Source organism: Protopterus annectens, chromosome 11.part0 (genome assembly GCF_019279795.1).
Source record: "Protopterus annectens isolate FY-2018-M chromosome 11.part0, PAN1.0, whole genome shotgun sequence".
NCBI lineage: Eukaryota > Metazoa > Chordata > Ceratodontiformes > Protopteridae > Protopterus > Protopterus annectens.
In genome coordinates, this window is record NC_056745.1 from 1,547,932,432 (window position 1) to 1,547,960,296 (window position 27,865).

The following is a 27,865-nucleotide window of genomic DNA, read 5'->3' on the forward strand; positions in this document are numbered from 1 at the left end:
GCCACCAGAGGAACTATCGGTTCCAGCTCCCTTTGTCGCTGCTTTGGAGCCGGGTTTGGCTCCGACACGCTCGGTGCCGTCAGTCGTGTCCAGGGACCAAAGCTCTCCTGTCAGCGCCGACAGTGAGGGTTGGAATTGATTATCTTTGGTTCCGAGCCTGCTTCTTGGTGCGTCGGCCGGGGTGAGCTCGGACCCTGCATCCACCATGTCAACCTTTGTCTCTTCGGAGCAGAGGAGGTCTTCCGAGCCGGAGAGGTTGGCGTTTGAGATGATGAGCATGCTGTCTCATTCTCCAGCTCCTACCAGTGGTACCAGTTGAGAGCACCCACTTCGGTCTCAGCCCCTACTCTCTCCAGAGACAGCAGAGACCCTCAGCCTCAGGAACCATCGGCTGGTGGCCCCCACTCTTCTGAGGCCTCCTCTGAATGTCCTTTCGAGGAGCCTCCCCGGAAGAGGTTATGTAAGAGGAAGCATGTTGACTCCCAGGATGAGTCTTTGAAATCGGACACTGACCTCGAGGAGTCAGAAGGGTTCCCCCAAGTTGTCCTCTGATGTCTCCTTTGTGGAAATCTTGGAGATCCTTAAGCAGAGGTGCGACTGGCCCACTATCAATTCTTCTGATGAGTCTGTGTACCTGAAGGCTTTCGGGTCTCAACCTTCTGCCTCTCTGGTTTCTCCACCTTTTGACGAACTGATGGATCTACTTAGTCGAAAGGTGTGGGATACTCCTGATGCTGCGGAGCCATTCCCCAGGAGACCTAATAAGTTTCTGTCTGCCCCTCCTGGTAGAGAGTTTTTGTCTAAGGGCGTTCCTGTAGATGCCATGGTGGTGGCAGTGGCCATAAAGAAGGAGCTGGCGGAGACTTCCTCTGTTCAACCGCCAAACAAGGATTCTTGACAGATGGACAGATTTGGGAAGCGTATCTTTAGTTCAGCGGCATTTACCCTTCGATCATTGAACTCTCACTCCACGAGATTGCAGAGGGATCTACTCAAGGAGTTAGGAGATTCTATACAAGGTGTGTGTACTGAGGGTGTCCCGGACGAGATTTCTGCTCAGTTGTCCACCTTAAATTCTGTAGTTAACTCCTCCATGTAGCTCATCTCCTATGCCGCTGATTGAGCGAGTAGAGCAGCGGGTTCAGGAGTTGCCCTGAGGAGTCGGTCCTGGATGCATTTGTGTAATTTTGTGGAACTGTTCAAGTCTACTTTCACCAATGCCCCATTTGATGGTTTCTCATTGTTTAGTTCTAAGGTGAAGGATATGCTCACTCAGTGTGAGCAAGAAGGAAAGACGCTTTCTGCCGTGGGAGTAAGTTTCCCTCTTGACCATACCCCAAAGGTCAAAGGGGGCAGCAGAATGTGGTTCAGAAAGTCCCAGAGCATCTTTCCGGACACACAAGGTGAACCCTCCTTCAGAGGCAGAGGAGGAGGAGGAAATGAGAGACGTCGCCCTAGATGCAGGGGTCGTCCACAATACCAGCAAGGCCGTGATTCCTTTCGGGGACGGCCTTATCAGCACTCCTGATGTGGGGGCCCGACTGCATTTCTCTGGGGCCAGTTGGGGGTCGCATTTCTTTGTACCCACTTGTCTTGAGTGATATTTTAGCCAGGCCTCTGGATACAAAGAGTTGTTACCAGAGGCTATATCATACCCTTTTCCTGTCCACCGTTTGTTCCCAAGAAGATCCCAGATGTACCACCCAATCACAGGGAATCAAGCAACTGTGGAGATCAACATGTTGCTCTTAAAACGATTCATCCAGTCCATCCCAGCAGACCAGATAGGATCCGGGACTTACTCCAGGTTCTTTTAGTACCAAAACGAACCGGAGGTTGGAGGCCAATATTGGACCTCAGCAGATTAAACGAATCCGTGAAGAACAAGTTTCGGGTGGTAGCACTGTAGTCGATACTCCCGTTGTTAGGGAAAGACTACTGGATGTGCTCTCTAGATCTCCAAGATGCCTACTACCACATAAAAATGGACAAGGCGTCCAGGAGCCATCTACGCTTCTGTTTGGGAGCCAGTCACTATCAGTTTCGTGCTCTGCCCTTTGGTCTCACCACAGCCCCCAGGGTGGTCACCAAATGCATGGCAGTAGTGGCAGCTCACCTGAGACGTCAGGGATTCCAGATGTTTCCGTATTTGGACAGCTGCCTCCTGACCGCCCCCCACCAGGCATCTACCCCTCCAAAAGAGGGACGCCACTATTCAATTTTCTGCTCCATTAAGGATCTCCATAAATTGAGAGGGCAATATAATGCAGATTTTTCCCAATCTGTGATTTTTATAGGCGCAGAGGTAGACACAGTGAACATGACAGTTCATCTCCCCGCCGAAAGGGCACAAAACTTAATCTCTCAAATTCAACGCTTTCTCCTGTTGCGGAAGGTCGAAGCAAAGTGGGTTCTTCAGCTCCTCGGGGCTATGGCTTCCACCGTTCTATTAGTACCATTAGCCAGGTTGCCCATACAAATTCTCCAGTGTTTTCTGTCTTCCCAATGGTCCTTCCAATATCTCCCTCAGTCATCCTATCCTGCTGACCGAATCATGCAAGAAGGGCCTTCTTTGGTGAATAGCTCCCAGCCAGTTGATCACAGGCGTCCCCTTTGTTCCTGCCCAACCCATTGCTACTGTGACCATGGATGCCTCCCAGAACGGGTGGGGGGGCATTATTTCCGCAGGACTGTCCAAGGCACATGGCAAGAACACGAGGCTCACCTACATATCAATGTTCTGGAGATGAGGGTGGTGCTTCTGGCATTGCAAGCACTTCAAGACCTTCTTCCTGTAGGAACTATTGCGATACAATCAGACAGCATGTCGGTAGTTTGGTATATCAACAAACAGGGTGGTACCAGATCTTACCCACACTGTCGAGGGGCCATGCGAGCTTGGGAATGGGCGATTTCTTCCCAGCACTTTCTGGTTGCAACACACATTCCAGGGATGACCAACATGATGGCCGACAAGCTCAGCAGGGCGATTCTACTGCCTCACGAGTGGTCTCTGAAACAGGAAACAGCAGAACAGATTTTCCGAAAATGGGGACAGCCTTGCTGTGACTTTTTTGCCAGTCCAGTCAATGCCAAATGCAGCAGCTATTTTTCCCTCCTTCCCTTTTCGGGGAAGACACCCGGAGACGCTCTGGCTCACGATTTGCCCATGGGACTTCTGTATGCCTTTCCTCCATTTCCAAAGTAATTCAGAAAGCCAGTCGGCTGGGAAGCAAGTTGATCCTCATTGCTCCTTGCTGGCCTCGTCAGGTCTGGTTCCTATTCCTCAAGCCTCTTCTCCTGGACTATCCTTGGATCCTGGACCCAGCTCCAGATCTGATGACTCACATGTCAGGTTTGTTGCATCCCTCAATCCGCACCCTCAAATTGACAGTGTGGCTGCTCCATTTCCATCCCTAGTCAGGCTTCATGATGCATCATCCTCAGTATCACATATTCTTATGTCCTCCCATAAACCTTCGACTAGGAGGCTGTGTGGCAGTAAATGGAAAAGATTTAGGCACAGAAAATTAATGTAGATCCCTACACTGCTTCTATCCCTGCGATTTTGGAATTTCTCTCCGAGCTTTTCCAGCAAGAATCTGTCACTGCCACTATCAGAGTCCAATTGGTGGCAATTTCTCATTTTCACTTAGGGTTTCCGGATACCAATTTAATGTCTCATAAGCTGTGCAAGACCTTTTTGAAAGGAGCCACTCTAGTGAGACCACCGCTGCAAGAACCTGTGGCTTCTTGGGATTTAAGTTTTGTGTTGTCCAAACTGACTTCTTCCCCGTTTGAACCTTCCCACTCATCTTCATTGAAATTTTTGTCTTGGAAGATCGTTTTTGGTAGCTATTATGTCAGCTAGACTGGTATCGGAGCTACAAGCCTGGTTTGTTAAGCCACCTTATTTGATCTTTCACAAAGACAGGGTGTCACTGCGTACTAATCTCTCTTTTGTCCCCAAAGTTTGTTCCCCTGCTACCTTAAATCAGTCCATAGAACTCCCAGTTTTCTTCCCTAATCACTGTAATGCAGCTGAATAACGTTTTCATCAGCTGGATGTTCATAGACAACTACGTTTTTATTTACAGCGGACCAAGGAATTTAGGAAATCAGATCAACTGTTCATTTCCTTTTCTGACTCCAGATTGGGCTTACCATTTTCTAAAGTGACACTATCTAACTGGATTTCCAGTTGCATAGCCTTTATCTACAGTTCTGAGGGCAGACCTTTATCCTGCAGGATCAAGGCTCATTCTACCAGGTCGCTGTGTACCTCTCCAGCCATTCAAGCCAGGGTCCCACTTGATAATATTTGTGCAGCAGCTACGTGGGCTACCCCTCACACTTTTATTACACATTACCAATTGGATTTAGCTTCCAGGGGTAGAGCATCCTTTGGCTCCACGGTGCTTTGGAGTATTTTCCAGTGAGCCACCCAAGAGTAAGAAGCTAGGGTTGCTGTCCCATATGTAAAAATGAAGATGAGATTGGACTACACAACATAAAGAAGTTATGTACTCACCATAATGTTCCATGTTGGTAGTCCATCTCACCCTTCATTTTTACCAACCTGCCCTTCTGCCCCCATCCTGGAAGATGTGGAGATTATGATAATTTGGTTATCTTTGGTTGGAGAGGCTTTAGTATTGGTTTGTCTGTTATGGTTTTTTCTTCTAGTGAGCAGCAAACAAGCTCTTTGGTTTGTACTGGTGCACTATGGGATACCTGCTTAGCCACGAGCCAACCAGAAGTCTTTGAGCTTGTAAATCGGCCGAGTTGGAGCAGAGGATCGGTTCCGAACCCATATGTAAAAATGAAGGGTGAGATGGACTACCAACATGGAGTGCATAACTTGATTTTTTACTAGTCATCTTCCCAAATTTTTCAAATTAAGTAGAATACATGCTTCATCTCTTTGATGTGCACCCAGTTGTGCTTTTATCGTCACAAGGCGAAACAAATCAGAAAAAATCTGATTTAGCTGTTTCCTTTTCACCAAAAAGGCTGGGTTTCCCAGTTTCTAAGGTCACTTAATCAAATGGATTACTGATTGTATTTCTTGGATCTGGCATTCCCTACTAAAACCACCCAAAGCTCATTAACCAGATCCATGGCTGCTGCTTTTGCTTTTTGGTCAAGAACTTCTATTGATATTTGTGCAGCAGCCACATAGTCCAGTGCTCATACCTTTGTTGCTCGTTACAAATTTGGATCTTATCTAGAAGTAGAGCCTCCTGTGGTTCGGCGTTACTCTGGAATATCCTTCTGTGAGTGCTACCCAAGGTTGCTGCAGCTGTGGACTCTGTCCCATGTGTTGAAGAATGAAAAGGATGTCATCAGGTTTAAAAGTTATGTTGTACTCGCCATAACTAGGCCATCTGTGCTGTCCGTTTTAATTCTTTCCCTCCCATCCATCCATCCACCATCCTTAAATCTTCTGGAAAAATCTCTTGGACTGTGTTTTTGGAACTTTGGTTTGAGCCCTTCTTTTTTATTGGCTATTCCTGTCTTTGTCTAGCTATAGGGGCCTTTATGGCAACAGACTCTCTAGCTTAGCTCATCCCTTTTACCTCCGGAATTATGGGTAGAGGGGGGAGCTTGAGAGTTGGATCTGAAGTTAGGAGTATGCAGCCAGGTCAAATCAGAGGATCAGATCTGAACCTGTGTGCTGAAGAATGAAAGTGGACAGCACAAGTGCCTAGTTACAGTGAGTATTTAACTTATAATTTATACCTGATTGTAAAACTTTGCACTTTCCCCGTAGTTCTATATAAAGGCATAATTGTGTTAAGCAAGGAATGTGTCACTTTTTAAATATTTACTTTGATCAGCCGTTCATTTTATGAGCCAGACTACTTTTGTTCATTGCAGGTTAAGTGCCATTTATGGAGGTACCTACATGTTAAACAAACCAATTGAAGAAATTGTTATGGAACAGGGAAGAGTGGTTGGAGTAAAATCAGAAGGAGAGGTATGGTTCTGTATTGCTTAAGTATGTTCTTTGTACAAGACTGAAAAATATCCATTGAATTATGCAGGGAAAAGATTTTCAATTAACGATCTGCTTTTGGATTGTTTTAGAGGAGTATAATGCTAAAATGTGCTGCTAAATGGATCACTATCAGCTTTCTAAAGCAGTTTATGCATTGGTATGTCAGCAAGCCGGTGGTGCAGCAGTAGCGTTGTTGACTCACAGCAAGAGGTTCTCCCTTTGATTCTCTGCTGGAGTGTGGGGAGTGCCTTCTGTGTGGAGTCTGCATGTCCTCCCCCCGGTTGGGTGGTGTTCGAAAGACATGCATAAATGGGCGTGCCTTCGTTGAAGGTTGGACATTGAGCTGGCACCTCGGTGTTCGTGAAAATCTACTGCCAATTATTAGCGGACTGGAGTTCCGCTGTGGCGACCCCTAACCTGGAAAAGCCGAAAGACGAACATTTCAATAAGCAACTTCCCACAGTAATAAAAAGCAAAGTAGCTTTCTTACCAATACCTTTGCATCCCACAATGTTACATTATCTCCAAAGAAAATCTAGGAATTCTGTGCATATTGCAATGTGTGAGGTCTGCTTTTCCGTACTGCAGCTGAGGAAGAACCATTCAGATGTTTTTTCATGTATATCACTGCTGCAGTCATCACTTAGAAAAGTCTGCTGCACACAGAAGACCTTGCTCATACAGATTTTCAGCACTGATCTCCCTTCCTCCCTGGCTGGGCTGATGTCAGTTTCACCTATGGTGTACTGACATATCAAGTGCAAGTGGCATCTACTCATGTCAACGTTCCTGCTCTGTGGCTGACAATTTGCACAGAGGATTGAAGCTATGAACTCTTAATATGCCACTTCCTGTAGTCCAGGGTTGAAAGTCCTCAGCTTCCCTTTGCCTACTGTGTGACTGAGAAGTTGAGAAATTTGTAAATGCTCTGGCACAATTGGGAATTGGGTTTGGCTCCTCAGTGGTCTCCTGGAACTTATGCCTAGTAAACCTATGAACCAGCGAATGTACTGTTATTGTTGGTGTCTTTTAGTCCGTCAGTCTAGGCCTCTGGTTGAAGCATAAGCAGGTAAGCACCCCTTGGGGATGTTAAGTTGTCATTTTCATAAGATTATACTTTTTTTGTGTTCTTCTGTTGAATAATTGTGTAGATGTCTACATGTCAGTCCACACATGTTGAGGTGCTGTAGTCAAACACAGTAAATAACCTTGTAGGAGGCAGATTAATTTTATAAAGTTTTTTATGATGAATATGAACAACCTAGGTTGATATGTTGATACTTTGCTTTGTGTTGTCAGCACTTTAAAGAATAAGAAGGAAGTTCATCCTTCCTCACCCAAGCAAAGCTTTGCCGTAGTTTCCTTATTTCATTTGCCCCACAACCTAGTATAGCAGATGTCCCCTCAGAAAAGCAGAGAATTTTAGGGAGAAGTAAAGGTATCCCTCCATGTCTGACACCTCTAGAAGGTACCCTGCATCTGTGGATGCCAGCCTCAAGATAGGCAATCCTACCGACTTTAATCCTGGTGTCTGATATGGCAAAGACCATTAATGTACATTTGGAGGCTTCCATATCTTTGGCCCAAGCACATGAGTGGGAATGTAAGAGCTCGAGTCTCCTGCAATGGACTACCATTAGGAGGACGTCTACCATACTAAAACCTAATACTAGCCATATGTACACCCATCAGGCTCCTTATGATGTAAACATTTAAATCAGAGGCCCCCTTCAGAGCTGCAGCCACCTAATCTGAAATGTCACTGGGTGGGCCCTCCTACTCCCTCTCCCTGCCTTTTAGGACTGAGCTAAACTGAAGCAAGGAAAGCCTTTAGTTGAGTGTGTGACCTCCCAGCAGATTTAGGTCTCTTGTGAGAGAGATTCTGACTCCACTGGTAAGGAGAGGAGGTAAACTGGACTGTAGATCAAGACTCTCAATTTTCTTGTCTCAGTTAGACATGGCATCTGGCTCATCCCCAGAAGACCTGCCATTTGGAGATTCATGCAAGGCTGTTTCGGGTACAAGCATAAGGCCCCTGTTTCCCAGGAGATGGCTTTAAAATGTCTGGGATAAGGTCCTCCTAAACTGGTATCTGTTCCTGTAGTCCATGAAGGTGACACCCCAACCCTCTAATGCAAGAGGCTTTACCTGTTTTATAGGGTCCAGTTCTCCCTCAAATTTCTTTAACTGTTTTGCAGACCCAGACTCCTATGTCACTGGCATCAGCTTGCCTAGCAAGACTGGTACCAGAGTGCAGCACTTCCCTTACAATGGGGCATATAGATTGCTAAAGATGGGTAGAAGCTACATTGACCTTTGGAACACTAGAGGCCAGACCCATATCATAAAATATCAGGATCACATCCTCAAACAGCTTGTGAAATCTTGTGTGTGGGGTACAGGACAGAATCAAGATGACCTTTGTGAACCAGGTTAAAAAATACCAGTGGTTTGGTGTTGTGTGCCTTGAACGGTTGGTATGATGCTGTGGGTGCAGCACCCAGGACTGTAGCTGAGGGTTGCTTATTAAGACACTTGTGGCTGAAGACTCTTCCCTTTCTGAGAATGTGATAGCAAAGCTTGAGGAATGATTCATTAGGCAGAGTCTCCCCACTTGTGTACAGCCAGAATTGTCCATCTGAGCAGGCACCTTTTTATTGGAGGCAGGACTTTGGAGCCAAAGTAAAGAAACCCAGATAATTTGGAGCCAAAGTAAAGAAACCCAGATAAAAGGTCTTAGCAAGAGGATAGAGGAAGGTGGGGGGGGGGGTTCTTAAGGACTCTCTTGCTAACAGTGAGCAGTTGACTGCACCAACCTTTTAATGTATTTAAGGCTTTAAGCCCAAATGTCAGAACATTTAAAATACAAATGATGATCAAACCCAAATGGTCTATCTCAAGCATGTCAAAAGTTGGGGGGGTTTGCAGGAGGCAGTCCTAGTACATCCATGGTAAGTATTCAAATGTACCAACTTGGAGATCACTACAGAGGGGGAAAGTTTATTTGAACTACTTTCTCCCTCCCCCCTTTCTACACTTAGTGTATTTTTCGAATAACATTGTTGGATTTTTTTTTTCATTTCTTAAAATTTTAAAATTGAAGTATATAACATTTCTCTATCTGTAACATCTTTCCTGTTAAACTGTTGGTGTATTAAGTTGATGGGGACTACTGCCTACTACTTTTTCGGAAGCCATATTTGGGGTTCATCCCAGTAAGATCCCCTCTAAGCAGGCTTCAAAAAGTCCCCAAACAAGTCTGGATCTTTGACTCATCCTCATCAGGGCCACCATAAAGAAATTTAGGTCAGATCTGAAGCCTTCCAGCTTGAAGATTTCAGTAGGATCCCCTAAAATGTCCTCATCAGAATGTCAGATCAAATCATTCCCTCAGACCCGATACTGTCCTTCCTTAGACACAGTGCTGCCCAGGGTCCCTTTTCCCTTCCTAGAGAGAAGCTGTTCCAAGTCGCTGTCCGTTGCTTCATCTTGTCCTTCCAGGAGTTTTACCAAAGCTGATATGGATAGAATGATGACGTTTCACTCGGTACAGATAACAGGTGGGGGCTCCCCTGTTTCCCTACCCCTTCAGGTCGACAAGTCTTGGCCAGCTCTACCCCTCCAGTGTCTGCTTCTCTGATTTGACACTTTGCTTCAGAGTCCTTGGATCTGAGTTTGCGGAGTCTCTCTGAATTGGATCAGAGGAGAATCGTGTCCTTGGATCAGAGGGTTTTTTGAGCACCCAGGCTCCAACGAGTTAGTTACCATGTGGCTCTCAGAACCATAGCATCCTGCTTGGATCCAAAGTGTTGGAGTAGAGACTGAAGTTTTTGGAGCTATCTCTGCCCCTCAGAGCCTCAGCTTTGGACATCCCCCCCTGCCTCTGATGGCTTGCCTTCAGGGCAGACAAAGCCGCTGAAGAGGAAGCATGGGTTTCTCAGCTCCATCAGCTTCCTTCTCCCCAGAGCGGTTTGCCTTTGAGGTAGTGGAGAGAGTTCTCTGCTTTAGCTGGACAGGTCTTTCCCCTTAGATCTTCCTTCAACATCTTTGGCATTTCTGCTCCTTGAGACTTGACATTCGACTTCACAGGGACAAGTCAGTCCAACCTCTGCAGGCTACCCAGCAGGGTATTACCATTTCTTCCAAAACTTCCCCAGAGCATTCCACTGAGTAAGTACCCTGGAAGAGTGTGTGCAAAAGGAGTCACTTACATTCCCTACAGGAATCTATCACAGAAGAGACAGATCCCTACAAGGAAGATCTCTGCCCCTCAGGCCTAGATCACTACCTGAAATTGTCTCATTTGGAGAGACATTCTAGATATCCTCAAACGAGGTGGTTGGTTCTCCCAAAATCCTTCTCTGAAGTAATCTGTGTTCTGGAGGCATTTAGATCTGGCTCATCTACCTCCTGGGGGTAATTGCACCTACTAATGAGCTCATTAATTTGATCTCTCAGCAGGCATGGAAGGCATCTGATGTGGTTCAACCTACCCATAAGAGACCAGACCGAATTATGGCACCACTGACTGGAAGGAAATTCTGGAGCAAGGGAGTATCCGATGTTATGGTTGTGGCAAAGGCCATGAGGAAGGAACTTGCGAAACAAAGTTCCACTGTTCATCCCTCAAACATTGTGTCTGGGGCTTTGCACGTACACTTCAGCGACTTTTGCTCTTAGGTCACTGAACTATTTGGCACATTTCACTAAGTTGCAAAGAGATTTGCTAAAACTGTCAAATACTCTTTCAGGGACCTCTACTGGCAAGACTTTAGCTTCGGTAGCCTCCCAGTTGGCATCCCTTCAGCCCATTTCAATTTCGTCCTTGAGGCTTATCCCTCATGCAGCTGAGGGTACCTCAGAATTGGTGGGTTCAGTCATCTCAATAAGGATGCACTGCCTGGATGTGCTTGTGTGATTTTGCAGAGCCCTTCAAGTCTTCTTTCGTCACTGCTCCCTTTGGACGGATCTTCCTTATTTGGCCCCAAAGTGAGGGAGACACTGTCCAGGTGTGAAAAAGATGGTAAGACGCTTTCTTGTAGGAGTATGTTTTTTGACTCCTCAAAGGACCTTCTTAGGAACCAACAAAGGGGATGGAAAATGTGATTCAAAAACTTTCTGGGTCCTTTCCAAGATCCATGTGGAGATGGCTCCCTCAGAGGCAGAGGGGGGGGGGCGCTAATGGAAGAAGCCACCCACTTGGCAGAGGTGGCCTGCAAAACCATGGGTCTAGAGAGACGTTCTCTGACAGGGCCCTACCAGCACTCTTGAAAGGAGGTCCAATTGTCCCCCTCTGGAGACAATCGGGGGTTGTTTATCCCTGCACCAGCGAGTCTGGCTGAATATAGAAGATACATGGGTGCAGAGGATTATTTCCAGAGGTTATGTAATTCGTTCCCTTCCACCCCATCCTCTCAAAAGATGTCCTTCAAGGATGCATCTGCAGTCCTAACATATGGGTTGTCCTGCCTCAGGCAGCCCTTCGGTCGGCCAGATTCCAAAGTCTGGGTCTGGCCTCGGCTGATGTCGCACTTCACCCGACGTCATAGCTGCTGTTAATTGGGTATAAAGGCATCAGCCAACGCCATTTTCCTCGGTCTTTCTTGCCGCGCGGTGCCCGAAGCAGAAGCTGTTCGCAAGTGCCGGTCGGTCAGATCCAGAGATTTCTACTACCGAAGACTTCTAAAAAGCTAAGTACCCCGTTGGGGACTCTTTCTTGCCTCAGCCGATGTCAGAAAAAGTAAATTGTTTAACTTGTGGGAAACAAATACCTCATAAGGATTTCCACTCTTACTGCCTGCCTTGTTTAGGCCCAGACCACGACGTATCAGCTTGTCTAGCCTGTGCTTCCTTCAACCGACGGACACTTAGACGTCGGTCGGAGTTTGCAGAGGAGTTTTTTGGTCCCGCTTTTGCTTACAAAATGCCGTCGGAGACTCCGACTTCACAATTAGCCAAAAAGCGTAAGGGAAAGGACCGACACTCGTGGTCCGCGGTTTCGGCCGAAAACATGGTTAAGCCAACCGCAAGTGTCTCGGTTTCGGCTGAAACAGAGTCCTCGGTTCTTCCTTTGGCCGAAAGAATGCGTCCGACAGCCGAGGCCTCACACAGCATGGCCGAATCTGCTACTGAAATTTCTCCTGCTGTAGCAGGCACCCAGGATTTATCAGATACTATTCCTTTAGACATATCTACTCCTGCACGTGGAGCTGCTAGGCCCCCTCCATCTTTGTCTATCAAGGCTTTTTCTAGGGCTAAAGCAGCTAAATCTTCTAAGGCCTTGCCTGCTAAAACCCCCTCGCACAGGCCTACCTCTAGTTCACAAATGCTCAGCCTGGCTGAGGATCTCATTTCTTTGATCAGGGGATCCCAACCTCACCCAGACAGGGCCTCTCAACCCCCTCCAGAGAAGAGGCCTAGAGCAGAGCCCCCGGATCCAGTTTCTACAGACTATTCCTCGGATGATTCAGAAAATTCAAATCCTCCAGAAGGCCCTTATTCTCCTTATGAGGATTCTGATGCAGAAGACTCCATTCCTTCTGCCTCCCCTCCTGAGGAATTTTCTTTTGGGGAAACTTACATGCTATGAGAGAGCAATTTCAATGGCAGGGACAGGATTTTTCAGATTCAAGGAAAAGGCTAAGGACCTTTTTACATTTACCACAGCATAGGCCTTTAGCCATTCCTCCAGTACTAACAGTTGTGGATGATGCATTTAATGATGCCTGTACTGCCCCTGACTCTCTTCCCCCGGCCCCTGCTAAGCCCGACAGAGATGACAGGGTCCCGGACACGCACTTTCACTTGTATAAGGCTCCTATTGCTGATCCTGAAACCATTTCACAGGGCCCCAAAGCTGTAGCAGCTACCTCTGCCAAAAAACCCCTCCCCTCTGAAAGAGAATCTAGAGCATTAGAGAGATGGGGTAAAAAAGTTTATACTTCTGCTACTCTTTTGGCTAGGGCCTTAAACTGTCAATTCCACATGATTCAGTATCAGGAATTTTTGTTAGACCAGCTAAATAAAAAACTGTCCTCTCCTGAACCTATAGACTGTAAGTCCCTTCAGGATTTGGTACATAACACTCAGCAGGTCAGTAATCATTCCTTAAAATTGCGGCTATGATGCACTGGAGGCTTCCTTTAGATCAGCTATGACTGGAACAGTGATCAGAAGGCATGCATGGTTAAAAGAGCAATCCTTACCAGACCATGTAAAGTCAAAGCTCCTAGATGCTCCCATGGAGAAACAAAGTTTGTTTGGCTCCCCTGAACAGCAAGTGCTAAAGAAGGTGGAAGAAAAAGCAAAATCTGTCCAAACAGTCAAGGATTTCTTACAGGTCCAGCCTCCGAGGTTTAGTAGAAATTGGCCTTCGAAGAATTGGTCCTTTCCAGAGACCTCCAGAGCTCAGAGAGGCAGAAATAGGCGCCCAAGAGGCAGAGGTCAATCCAGAGGTGCCTACAGGGAATGTCAGTGGCAGCCTAACAACCAGAGAAGTACTGCCACAGATCCAGCTACTACCACTTCCACAGGACAGACACAATGACTTGACTCTGATACCGCCTACCAGGGAACAACTGGAAGCACCCTTAGGCGGAAAGCTAGCCTTATTTTCCGTAAACTGGCATTACATTACAGGAGACAAATGGATTTTACAGACAATAGACAAAGGCTACAGGTTTCACTTCCACACTCTACCAAAAAAGAGAGGAATGCCAAACCTACCACCCAACCAAAAAACAAACGCTCTAGGACAAATCAACCACTTACTACAGATGAGAGCTATAGAAAAGGTACCGCCTATAGAACAAGGACAAGGATTTTACTCCAGACTTTTCCTGGTACCAAGGAAAGAAAACCAATGGAGGCCTATTCTCGACCTGTCCGCTTTGAATACATATCTCATTGTTCCAAAATTCAAAATGCTGACCCTACAGCAACTTCTTCCCATGCTGGGCAAGGAGTCTTGGCTGGTGACTCTAGATCTCAAGGAGGCATACCTGCACGTCCCTATACGACCAGTTTGCAGAAGATACCTCAGATTTCTTGCAGGATCAGAGCATTATCAATTCTCAGCATTGCCCTTTGGCTTATCTACTGCGCCCAGAGTATTCACGAAATGCCTGGCATCAGTAATTGCTCATTGCAGGCTTCAGGGAATTCAGATTTATCCATACCTGGACGACTGCCTAATACAAGCGGACAACAAGTCCAAATTAACAAAAGATTTGGAAAAGGTTATACAACTACTGCAAGCCCTGGGATACACAGTCAACATGAAAAAGTCAAGGCTGGTACCATCCCAAAGGATAACATTCTTGGGTGCAGAACTGGACACTTCAAATCAGATGGCATTTCTCACAGCAGAAAAGCAAAAGCAACTACCACTCTATTTCATGGCATTAACAACACAGAACCAGCTTACAGCAAGGAAAGTCCTGCAAGCCCTGGGTTACATGGCATCCTGCATAATACTGATTCCACATGCCAGGCTGCATATGAGGAAGTTGCAATGGTACCTAAGGAATATATGGTCTCAACACAAGCACAGTCTAGAAGCCCAGATTCCAATAATTCCATGCCTGAAACAAGAATTCCTGTGGTGGGCTCAGGCCTGTCAGTTGAACAGAGGACTGCCTTTCCACAAACCTCGCCCAAGCCATATACTAGCAGACACCTTAAGCAGAACTACCACGGATGCCCACGAATGGATGCTGCATCCAGACATCTTCAAATCCATTACAAAGAAATGGGGACTACCAGAAATAGACCTGTTCGCATCCCCACACAACCACCAATTGAGGAAATTCTGCACAAGGACAATACCACCCACTCGCTTGGAAGGTGGACTCCCTATCCTTCAGTTGGGAAAACCTGACAGCATATGCATTCCCACCTCTTCCTTTGATGCACAAAGTGCTACTGAAGATCAAAGAAGATCACCCAAGGATCATCCTGATAGCGCCAGACTGGCCGAGGCAGCATTGGTACCCGCTACTGAAGAGTATGTCTCGGACACATGCATGGCCTCTACCTCTAGTTCCTTTACTGCTAACACAGAACAACTACAAGATCCTACATCCAAACTTGAAAACACTGCAGCTAGCTGCTTGGAATATTACATAAAGCAAAATAACCCAGATTTATCTCAGAGGGTTAAAGACATTATCCTGGAGGCTCGCAGACCCTCCACAAGGAAGACTTATTCAGCCAAATGGAAAAGATACCTCATTTGGAGTGCAGCAAAAGGAGAAAATGTATCCTTAGCAAACATAGCTAACATCCTGGAATACTTAGCAGAACTTTTCCACAATGGCCTGTCTTACTCCTCCATTAAGATTCATGCATCAGCAATTTCAGCAGAATACAACATGGATCCTCCAGTCTTCTCTCATCCTGTACTCAGGCAGTTTCTGAGAGGAATTAAAAATGTAAAGCCTCCAAGGAAGCCACCTTTGCCTACATGGGACCTTAACTTTGTGCTGGAAAAGTTAACACTTCCCCTTTGAACCAGCAGCAACAGCAGAATTACAGTTCTTATCTTGGAAAACTGCTTTCCTGCTTGCAATCACTTCAGCAAGAAGGGTTTCTGAATTACAGGCATTAATGGCAGTGCAACCCTTCCTTATCTTCCATCAGGATAGAGTGTCCTTGAGAACTAACCCTACTTTTATGCCAAAGGTGGTCTCCAGGGTATCACTGAACCAAGCAATCCACCTACCAACATTCTTCCCCAACCCACAGAACAGGGGGGAAAGACTACTACATACCTTGGATGTGCACAGGCAATTGCGCTACTATCTGGACAGAACCAAGAACAATAGAAAAACTGACCAGCTTCTGGTAGCATATGCAACAGGAATGGAAGGAAAAGCAATTTCAAAACAGACAATCTCAAAATGGATAGGAAATTGCATTAGATTTTGTTACTCTTTTCATGGAAAGGCAACTCCAGAAAACATCAGACCTCACTCCACAAGGGCTACAGCCACTACTACAGCTTTCCTACGAGGAGTGGCTACCAAAGACATTTTAGAAGCGGCTACTTGGAGCTCCGTGCATACATTTGCCAAGCATTATAATCTACCTTTATACTCCAGATCCCGAGCAGGTTTTGCAACTGCTGTTTTGCAAGGGATCTTAACTACACCATAATCATCTTAGTGCCTCCTCCCCCAGTTTGGCTATGGTATTCTACCCATATGTTAGGACTGCAGATGCATCCTTGAAGGACATAGTACAGTTTTGTACCTACCATAAATGTAGATGTCCAAGAGGTATGCATCTGCAGTCAGGATTACCCACCCTCCTTCCCCTCTGTGGTACTCTTAGGGTATTTGCCCATCTTGTAGCTAGCTGGGGGAATCTATTATGGTGTATTTGTTTGTATATATGTATATACATGTTTATTTTTGTTTGCTATCTACTGTTTGGAATCATTTGCATTTATCCAAATTTAGCCTTCCTAGAGGGCACCTGACATCTGGGGCAAGAAACACTGAGGAAAATGGCGTCGGCTGATGCCTTTATACCCAATTAACAGCAGCTATGACGTCGGGTGAAGTGCGACATCAGCCGAGGCCAGACCCAGACTTTGGAATCTGGCCGACCGAAGGGCTGGCTGAGGCAGGACAACCCATATGTTAGGACTGCAGATGCATACCTCTCGGACATCTACATTTATGGTAGGTACAAAACTGTACTTTTCCCATGTTCCACCCAGTCGGAGGAAAGCTGCAGTAGCTGCTAGAAAAGTTTTCCAGTAGATCCCACCAAACCATAGAGAATCCGGACCTTACTCAAGATTCTTCGTAGCGCCAAAGAAAATGGGGAACTGGCGACCAATTCTGGATCTCTGCAAATTGAACAAGTCATTTCAACATTCAAAGTTTCTGATGGTCGCGGTTCAGTCCATCCTACCTTTTCTAGGCAACGATGATTGGATGTGCTTAATAGACTTTCAAGAATGCATACTATTTCATAAAAATGAACAGGCTGTCCAGAAGGTTCTTAATGCTTCCGGCTGGGAGGCATTACCAGTTCAGAGCCTTGCCCTTTGTTCTCACCACAGCCCCCAGGGTGTTCAAATACATGGCAGTGGTGGGAGCTCACTTGAGACTACAGGGATTTTGGAGTATTGCCGTATTTAGACAACTGGCTCATCACCGCTCCAACCAGGCATCTATTCATAATCGTGAGACCAGGTACTCCCAAACTTGCTCCATTCTAGGAATTGCAGTAAATTACAACAAATCTCAGTTGCAACCATCTGAGAGAGTTCATAGGAGCAGTTTTCAATACAGTATCTGCAACAGCTTCACGTCCCCTAGCCAGAGTTCAGACAATGAGATTCCAGGTCATGAAAATTGTTCACAGCATCAAAATTTCAGCCAGTTGATTCAAGCATTGGGGTCACTATCAGCAGCCATAATTGTCTCCCTGGCAAGATTTCATATGAGAATTCTTCAGCGGATGGTAATATCTCTGTCAATTCCTCAGCGTATGTCAGCTCAAATGAGGATCACACAATTATGCAAGAGAGATCTTTGATGGATAAGGTCAGGTTCTACAAGGCCAGACCGCTCACTCTCCCTCAACCCAAGGACATAATGACCATGGATGCATCCCAGATTGGGGGGAGACTCTTCCTGGCAAAAATGGTTCAACGTGATTTGATCCCTTGAAGAGGCCGGTTTGCATATAAATGTCCTGGAGATGAGCGGTGTTTTTTAGCATTGCAAGCTTTTCACGATGTTCTACCTTTGGGGACAGTTGTGATTCAAGCAGACTATGTTGGTAGTTTTGTACATCAACAAACAAGGAGGAACTAGATCTTACCTTTAATGTCGAGAAGCACTCTGTGTGTGCAATGGGCGATCTCATCCAGCCACTTTCTGATAGCAACTCACATTCCAGGGAAGTCCAATGGGGAAGTAGACAAATTGGGCAGTCCATTCTCCTACCTTACAAGTGGTCTCGCAACATGAAACAGATGCAAGTGATTTTCCATCAGTGGAGCCACCCTTGCTGTGATCTTTTTCTCTCTCCCCTAAACAAGTGCAGCAGCTTTTCTGCCCTTGTCCCCTACCGGGAGAATCACCGAGGGACGCTCTGTTCCATAAGTGGCTCTCTAGTCTTTATGATTATCCACCAACTCTGATTCCCAAGTTTCTACAGAAAGCTGCAAGGTTAAAGAGCAAAGTCATCCTTATTGCACCTTACTGGCCTCAGAACCTCAAGCGGTAACAGTATGGTTTCTCCACTTCCGAAAATAGCTGGACAGCCTATGCTGTTGTCACCTGTACATCTATACTTTTTTCTTCCTGTAAAGCTTATAGTAGGAAAATTTGCAAAAGTAAACAAGAGATTTGTTTGTTGGGCACATCAAAAATGTATAGGTCCTTTTTCAGCCACTACACAGTGGCCTAGAGTTTTTGGCAGAAGCTTTCAGTAAAGGAGCTAGCTCTTCTACCATTAATGTTCAATTAGCAGCAATTTATAACTTTCATATAAGGGCTGACGATTCTTCCCTAGCCTCTAAAAATAGTACCGGTTAGGAAGGCCTTGCATATCTTACCTAGACCACTTTGTGAAGATCCTACTCTTCCATGGGAGTTGAATCTTACTTCTGCAGGTTTTAATCCATTCCCCCCTTTGAATCAGCAGGAAAATGCGTTAAGCTTCTGACCTGGAAAACAATATTTCTAGTGACTATTACCTCTAGCAGAAAAATTTCAAAACGTCAAATGTTATCCTCTAACGCTCCTCACTTGATTTTCCATAAGGATAGGGTGACATTAAGAAGCAACCCTTCCTTCCTAAGGTGGCTGTGTTTCTGCTTACACAGAACAGAAGAGGTGAGAAGTCTGATCAGTTATTTATATCCTTTGCAGGTATAATAGCCCACTGTACTAGATCTGTGAAAACCTCATCAGTATTTTATCCATTCATTCCATGGATGAGGTATGTGCAGCTGCTACTTGGGCTAATCCTCATACTTTCCTTACAAATTAATCTGGTGTCAAGGGGAAGAGCAGACTTTGGTAGCTGGGGATTCTGTCCCAGTGGTTGAGGAATGAATGAAAATTGACATAATCAGATAGTTATGTACTCAGCAGAATGTTTTATCTTTGTTGTCCATTTTTATTCTTTAACTCCCTGCCCACCAACCCCAACCTTTGTCTTCACGGACTTCTGGAAGAATGAGATGTTATGAAGACAGTCTTTATGGAGCACCAGATGTTGGTTTCCTTTGTTAGGAACATTATTCTAATATATCTTGCTTATGTCATGTAGCAAACAACATCCGAGTTATGTTGGGGGTTGGTGCATTATGGGTAGGGAGCAGCTCGAGAGTTTGCCACAGGTTATATTAATATGAGAGTCAGATCTAAGGTTCTGTTCCAAAGCCAATGGCTGAGGAAGAATGAAAATGGACAACACAGATATAATTTTGGTAATTGCATAACTTTTTACTTCACTTTGCTCCTAGTTCCAAGCAAAGGTAGGCCTTTGGGATCCATTTTGAATGGCTTAAAACTAAACTCATTCCTTCAGATATCAAAATGTAGTGCAACTTGACAGGCACTTTTCCCTGTTAAACCCTTAGTCTCAGAGTTGACATAGACCTCAAGGATGACTGTGTCTTCAGGAGTCACAGGAAGGTCTTCAGATTGTGTGTGGGAGGAGGTCCATTACCAGTTTACATCCTTGCCATTTACGGCTACTTTGCCAGTGTTATTTATAACTTGCATGGCCACAGTGATAGCTCACTGCAAAAACCAAGGGTTTCAGTATGTATTCATCCTTGAATTAACTGAATCAGGCCCAAACCTTAGAGGAGATGCAGAGGACCCTATTGTCGCTAGGATTCACACAAGTCAAATCTGACAATGAAGTGGCTCCCATGGTGGCCCTTCTGGAAACTATTTTGCATAAGACAGTCTTCTGTTTGGTAGAAGTACAGTGTATGACAACTGTGCTCAAGAGCATGGCAGAAAAATAAACTCTGAGCATACTAAACCACATAACTTCCACAATTCTGATGGCTCCCCTAGCTAAGCTTCATATGAGAGAACTCCAATGGTTCCAGAGGAACTGTTGTAACCAGTAGGTGGCCCAACTGGAAGCAGATACTAGCAGTGCTCTGTATCGGATGAGAACTAAGTTTGTGACGGATACAAGCTCAGAAGAACTCATTCGGTAAGAAGTTTAAACAGGACTTTTGCAAACCACCATAAATGGATACTGCTCAGGTGTACCTCTCCAGAGACCTCTTCTCCATACAAAATACAACTACAGAAATGTTGCTCCAGAGCCCAGCACAAAAACACTTGAGCTGTTGCTACTGTCTTTTTGGATTGGACTGGTCTACTGCTGTGTACTTTTCAACCAATTTCATGCTTTCCAGGATCATTCAGAAGCTTATGGAGGACAGGCCAGAAATATTGATTTTACTCCTTTCTGGCCTTGCAGCACTGGATGTTCATCTCTAGATCACTGCTGCAGTAATCTAAATTAGATGGAATGCATCATGCTAAGGAGTGAACCTCCGACCAGCTTCCAAAGTTTTGGGGAACCTTCAACCACCCCTGTACATCGTTAGTGCTCGAGTGATCCATTATAAAAGAAAAAGGGGGAGACTAGAACCTTGTAACCAAAAGTATGTGCTAGGAAACTAGGTGAAGATGGCAGTCCCCCACCCTGGTAAAAGAAACTGTAAGGAGGAAAGAAAGGGAGAGAAGGGAATGTGTACACTGTACGTGTTTTATTCAAACCTTTTTGCAGAACTGTGCTATGTTCATTATTAGATTACTATTGCAGTAGGTCTAGGTATATCTAACAAATACCAAACTTTAGAAAGAAAGGGAGTAGAAAGAAGACACTTAACATACATGCCTGGTAAATGAGCACTTTAATGTTCTGCGCCATCATAAAAGTGATGTCCAGCGACTTGACTGGGGGGGGGGGGGGTTAGCATGATGGGTAAGGTGTACATTACAGACACGAGTCACGGGGTTTGTTTTTCACCCTTGAAGCATGACTAGGCTTTAAAAAAAAAGTCCTGGGCTGGTTAGTCTAGTAATTACCTGTGAGCCTAGGAATGTGTCCAATTCTGCGGTACATGCAAAGCGTATCACTTAACCTAGAAAAGATAGATGTTAAAGTAATCTTGCCACCTAATGAATTTTTGTTTTAACAAAGAATTCACAAATCTCTGCTTGTAGGGGAAACCATCTTAGATGTCTTGCCCGACTCAAATTTTGGAAGCATTCAGGGGATGTTATTCGTGTTTCACTGTTGCAGTCATTATTACATTTGGGTTATCTGCTTGCAGATAGCCTTCAGTCGGCCTGATTATCAAAGTCTTGGGTCCTGCATCAGTTGCTGTCTCTTCTTCTATGATGTCAGGTAGTCAGGGGTATAAAGCATGCAGCTGACGCCATTACCAGACAAGGGAGGGGGGTATAGTTATCTTTGATTCAGAAAATTATAATAAGGCAATTCAAGACATTCTGTTTAATTCAGAGAATTATGAAGAAATTTCCATAAATCAGATAAATATTGGACATCACAGAATAGATCTAATATTAGAAGAATACCTGTTAGATAATCGTATAACTGAAGAACTTTATAATTTTTTGAGGAATGAGTATCCAAGGTTAGCTAGGATTTTTGGAATTCCTAAGATACACAAATGTATAGATACCCCTCCTTTTAGGCCTATCATTTCTGGTTCACATTCAAAGACTTACAACATGGGAGTTTCCATCGATCAATGGACCAAACATATATACAACAAAGTTCCACATATGATAAAAGATTCCTGGGAATTTTTGAGCAAAATTACACCAGAGGTTTGGTCTAACAATCTCACATTTGTAACAATAGATGTGAAAGACTTATTCTCATGTATCCCTACTTCTACAGGGTTGGAATTTTTTGAGCATAGCTTGAAAAAATATTCAGAATTAAGTTGGGATAGAATCAGTTTAATAATTGACATGATGGGGCTCATACTTGACCATAATTACATCTCTCATGAAGGAGAATTTTCAGGCAGACCAGGGGTGTGGCTATGGGGGCATCTTGTGCCCCATTTTCTAAACCTGATCATGCTAGAATGGGAAAATAGGTTTTTGTTCCCTTGTCAATTTTTCAAACATATTTCCCTTTACTCCAGGTACCTGGATGACTTGTTTATTATTTGGAAGGGGCCCCCAGAAGATATAAGGTTTTTTGTAGACTATATAAATTCAAGTACGAATTTTTTAAAGTTTACATACAAGGTAGATAAAGTGGGTATACCATATTTAGACACCTATATTAGTTCCTCTAAAGATGGTTTTACTTCCAAAATTTTCAGAAAGTCTACCTTCTCTAATGACTACATTGATTATAGTAGTTGCCATCCACAACATGTGTTTAAAAATGTTATTAAGGGCCAGTTTATTCGTGCAGTGAGGATGAGTTCCTCTAGGGAGAGTATGGAAGAGGAAATAGAAAACATCACAATGATGTTTTTGGATAGAAAATACCCAAAGAAAATGGTAGAAAATGTGGCTAACTATGTTAAAGGAAATTGGGGTACGAAATATAAACCCTTGTTAGGTCAGGTTTTATTAGATAATAGAAAGAAAAATTCCCAAATAAGTAGGACAGTTTGCATTATTTTATTTAGTCCTTTTTCAAACTTGGTAAAGAAATTATAAAAGGCATTGGGAATTATTAAATATACCTGACACTAACATGTCAAATCTTGATAAGAACCCCATTTGTGTCTACAAAACTGCACTCAACTTGAAAAAAACTTCTGGAAGTAAAAGGGACAGGTGGGACACAAAAGAAAAAAGAGGCCACGAAAAAATGTGGTTCTTGCAAGCAGTGTAAGAACATCAATGATAAAAGTGTGGTCACTATTGACAATTTAATGAGAACTAGGTGTAAAAGTATATCAGGAAACTGCAACAGTCAGAGGGTCATATACCTGGCTACTTGTACTCTCTGTCCTGCCTATTACATAGGCAAGACAGAGAGAAAATTTAAGACCAGAATATATGAACATCTTTATAAAATTAAGAAGAAAGATACTAAAAATGCCCTCAGTAAGCACATTATGGAGAAGGGAGATGACCACACTTTTAAATTTATGATCATAGACCAAGTAGAAACAACATCATACGGTGGCAATTGGAAAACATGGTTAGCGTACAAAGAAAGTGAGTGGCAGATATTTTGTGATGCCACCACTGCACCTGGCCTAAACGATTTCATTAGTATTAAGCCATTTTTAAGCCTGGATAGGGCATAAGATATAAAGAGGTACTTATTTCATTCTCATTTAACATTTTATTATTCCCTACTGTACAAGGATACACCGAATTCATTGACCAAGTTTTATTGTTTAGTTGTTAATTGAGTATTATTTTTTCATATTCTAAAATTTTCACAACATACATTTTTAAAAAGAATATATATTTATAAATAAATATCCATTTTAAGTATTTTAGGATTTGTAAGTAATATATTTACAAAAAAAAATTTTTAATTATGTATTTAAATATATTATTGCATTATTGTGATATTTATTGCATTTTTTGCACAGTCTAATTCAATGTAGTTTTGCATAAGCAGTAATGATTGTTCCTTCTTGGGAAATAAGATTCTTTAAGTACTTTTGGATATGCACCTTTAAGAAAGTTTCACAGACAAAATGTTTTTGGTGCCAATGTTCATATAAAAGGAAGTTAATATGTATGGTTGCTGGTTCTGATGAAATCTGAGTCCCTCAGATGAAAGCGCTTAACCAGGAGTGTGTTTTATGTAACATTAGCTCGTTTTTTGTGGATTGTCCGAATTAAACCAAAGGATTTTAACCTACATAAAGTGGAAGGCGTATTATTTTTGGTCCTGTTCGAGCTAAGGATTGGTCTCCGCTCATTTGTACTTGTGGTTTTACCTACGGGTTGCTTTTTGTGATTATTATATTTGGGTTATCTGCTTGCAGATAGCCTTCAGTCGGCCTGATTATCAAAGTCTTGGGTCCTGCATCAGTTGCTGTCTCTTCTTCTATGATGTCAGGTAGTCAGGGGTATAAAGCATGCAGCTGACGCCATTACATCAGTCTTACTTGCCGTGCGGTGCCCGAAGCAGAAGCAGTTTGCAAATGCCGGTCGGCCGACTCCTGAAATATGAGTTTCAGATCCGAAGTCTTCAACTAATCCAGGTACCCCGCTGGGGATCCTTTTTTCTTGCTCTAAACCGGTCAGTAAAGGTTAACAATTGTATTTCTTGTGAAAAGCAAATAACTCAAAGATTTTCATTTGTACTGCATTCCTTGCCTAGGCCCAGACCATGACGTACCTCGCTGTCGGTTTTGTGCCTTATTCAAACCTCGTACTATTCGTCAGTTAATTTTCGCATCTAAATATTTTGGCACTCTGTTCAATTATCCAGAAATGGCTTCAGTAAGCCACCCGACTGCCGACATTCTGAAAAAATGCAAAGATAAAGACAGACCGCATAGGTCCAAAGCTGCGGTCAGTTCGCCGGTACTCAGTGAAGTGCTTTTGCAGCCCCTGATAACCACTACTTCAGATTTGCAGGCCTCTACTGAGACCCATTCAGAGTCTGGTATGCCGCATGATGCTTCAACTGTAGAACCTGCGGATGTCTCTACCTTGGATGGGTCTGGAGCCGCTGTGCAGGCACCGGCTTCTGAGGGTGTATTCAGGCCTACTGACTTGCATATTAAACCAACGCCATCTTCTTCAAGGCCTAAAACTCAATCCATGCCTAGAAAACAGATGCCCAGACCACATGGTCAGGCCCCTACGCCTAAAACCCAAATAAGAATGGCTGAAGACCGTATTACCTTAATCAGGGGAAGCCACCCTTCTACCTCTGAGACATGGGACTGATTTTCCTTCTGATTCTTCTGATCAGGATTCTGAAATTTGTTTTCTCTGATGGCCAGGAGTTGCCCTTATCTACCTATGAAGATTCTGATGCAGAGGACTCTATTCTCTCTGCTTCCCCTCCAGAGGATTTCTCTTTTGGTGAAACCTTGCATACTCTTAGGGAGCATTTCCGCTGGGAAAGCCAGGATTATTCTGACTCCAAAAAGAGGCTTAGGGAATTCTTACTCCTACCTCAACACAGACCTTTAGCCATCCCTCCTGTACTGGACATTGTGGATGATGCCTTCGCGGAATCTAGGCTGGCCCCTGACACACTTCCTCCTGCACCCAGAAAACCTAACTGGTATTACAGGGTACCTGACTCTTACAAGTTCCTCTTTAAAAATCCTACTGTGGATCCTGAGACCATTTCACAGGAATCAAAGGGCATTAAGACTACTACTACCAAAAACCCTACCCCCCCTGATAGAGATTCCAGGGCCCTTGCTAGATGGGGTAAGAAGGTATACACTTCTGCAACTTTGGCCAGTGGGGCCTTAAACTGCCAGTTTCATACGTTAAAGTATCAGCGACTTATTATTGGATTGCTTAAACAGAAAATGATGATTCCTGACTATGCTGAAAATAAAGAATTACAGGATTTAATGTATTCTTCTGAACAAGTTGGAAAAGATAATTTGCAATGTGGTTTTGATTCATTAGAGGCATCTGACAGGGCTGCTGTCACTGGGTCTGTACTTATTAGGCATGCTTGGCTTAAAAAGCAATCTTTGCCAGATCATGTTAAAGCTAAATTACTGGATGCTCCTTAAACCAAGACTGCCTGTTTGGCAACAAAGCAGAAGTGCCACCTAAAAAGATGGAGGAAAAAGCTAAATCTATGCCAACTGTTACATTTCCTGCAGGTGAAGCCTCCCAGATTTAGTAGGCATTGGCCTTCTAAGAATTGGTCTTTTCCTGCCTCTTCCAGGGCTTCAGTCCGAACCCAATACCAGCAAAACACCCAGGCTTCAGACCCAAGGTACTCACAGGCCTAAGCAGTGGTGGGCTCCCACTTCCAAAGCTGGGAGTAGTAAGATACCCCCCCTATGGTAAACTGTCACAATGACTTAATTTTAAACCTTCCAAGCCCTGCTCAACTGACTTTCTTTAGGGGGGAAAGATCGCCCTACAAGCAAAGAATTGGGAACTCGTTACCCAAGACAAATGGGTTTTAAATAGTTTCCCAGGGATACAGATTTCACTTCCGCTCCTTACCAACCTCAAATGTTTGGCCATACCTACCCCCATGTCAGTGGGCAGAGGCTCAAAGGCAAGTCCTCTCTCTTCTAAGCATCAGGGCTGTTCAACCTGTCCCAGAAGAAGAATGGGGGCAAGGTTTCTACTCTACTTTTCTTGGTACCCAGAAAAGACTATTCCTGGCATCCTGTTCTGGACCTGTCTATCCTAAACACTTTTTTGGAAATCCCAAAATTCAAAATGCTAGCTCTTCATCAGCTGCTTCCCATACTAGACAGAAATGCCTATGTAGAAGCAGGGGCAGTGTATGCACCTGCTTAAGTATACCACCTGTGTGGAGCTACAGTCTAAATGCCCCTGTGGTCTGATTGGTTTGTGGTTGCCAATTGTGACATTGTTATCAGTGCTGATATATTGACAGCATGTGCAATGTCCACAGGGGAAGGTCCCTTGTTTTGTGCCCTTGTTGTGGAGAGTTTTTCTTCTTTCAAGAAGGGTCTTGAGGGACTCACATTTTTTGTGGGTGAAGATGGGTGCTTCACCTAAAGTTTTGTTGAGGTCAGGATTGCAATTGAGGATGTCCCAGTTATTTAACAGGGTGGTTTTAATCTTATTGCCATCTGTGGAGATGGGAATAGGGAACCTGGGTGTGGGTTCTTCTTTTTGTTTGGTTTTTTTGAAATCCCCGTAGACTAGAATGGGCTGGTGCCTGGAGTGTCTATTTTCTGTCACTTCCTGGGCTACCTTGTTGACTAGTCCTCTTGGGTAATGCTTGTCTAGAAACATTTGCTTGAGCTGTTGGTTCTTTACGGTAAATGTTTCGTCATTGCTGACTATTCTGCTGAGTCTGACGAATTGTCCTTTGATTACATTCTTCTTCATGAAGTTGGGGTGCAGACTCCTGAAGTCTAGCATATTGTTTCTGTGGGTGGGTTTCCTATAAATATTGGAGGTAAAGGTGCCCTTGTTTATGTCGAAGCTTAGCTCGATGTCAAGGAAGTTCACAGTAGTACCTCTGTTTCCTATGGTGAAATTAAGGAAAGGTATACTGTGCATAAGTTCGTTCAGGAACATGTCTAGTTCCTGATGCGTGCCGTTCCAGAGAAGGAAGAGGTCATCTATGTATCTTTTGTACATGCTGACCTTGTTAAAATCCTTTAACTGGGTAAGAGTTTCTTCTTCCCATGCACAAAGTACAAGGTTTGCATAGGAGGGTGCCATTTTGGCTCCCATGGCAACGCCTTTGAGTTGCTTGTAGATGGTATCCTCAAACTCGAAATAGTTGTTGTCTAACACTAGTTTGAGTAGTGTGCAGAGGGTATCCGCTCGTTCTGTACCCATGTGTCTGTGCGACACGAGGTATTTTTTAGGTAGTTGTATCCCTTCTTGGTGGAGAATGCTGGGGTATAGTGCTGTAACGTCAAGGGTTACCAGCTGTACTGGGCCTTGGAGACCCTGGCTTTGGATATTGTGGATTTCTTTTAGGCACATCCAGGAATCTTTGCGGTAGAATTTAGAACTTCGCACTATTGGATTGAAATAGAAGTCTAGAAGTTCAGAAATGAATTCTGTTTTGGTTCTTTTGGATGAGACAATGTGTCTCATTGGGGGGTCGGTTTGGTTTTTGTGGATTTTAGGAATCCCGAAGAGGTGACCGACTGTGGGGGAGTCGACTGACATGAATGTATATATGTATATGTATATA

General features: G+C 44.2%; 1 protein-coding gene across 1 annotated transcript in view; it reads left to right on the forward strand.

Annotated features, from left to right (window-relative positions):
- GDI2 (GDP dissociation inhibitor 2) overlaps positions 1 to 27,865 on the forward strand; it is a 771,636-nt gene that overhangs the window by 346,441 nt on the left and 397,330 nt on the right. The window contains 4 exon segments of the mRNA XM_044088823.1: positions 5,881 to 6,005; positions 8,076 to 8,095; positions 15,641 to 15,648; positions 22,635 to 22,654. Coding sequence (XP_043944758.1) covers positions 5,881 to 6,005; positions 8,076 to 8,095; positions 15,641 to 15,648; positions 22,635 to 22,654 — 173 coding nt within the window.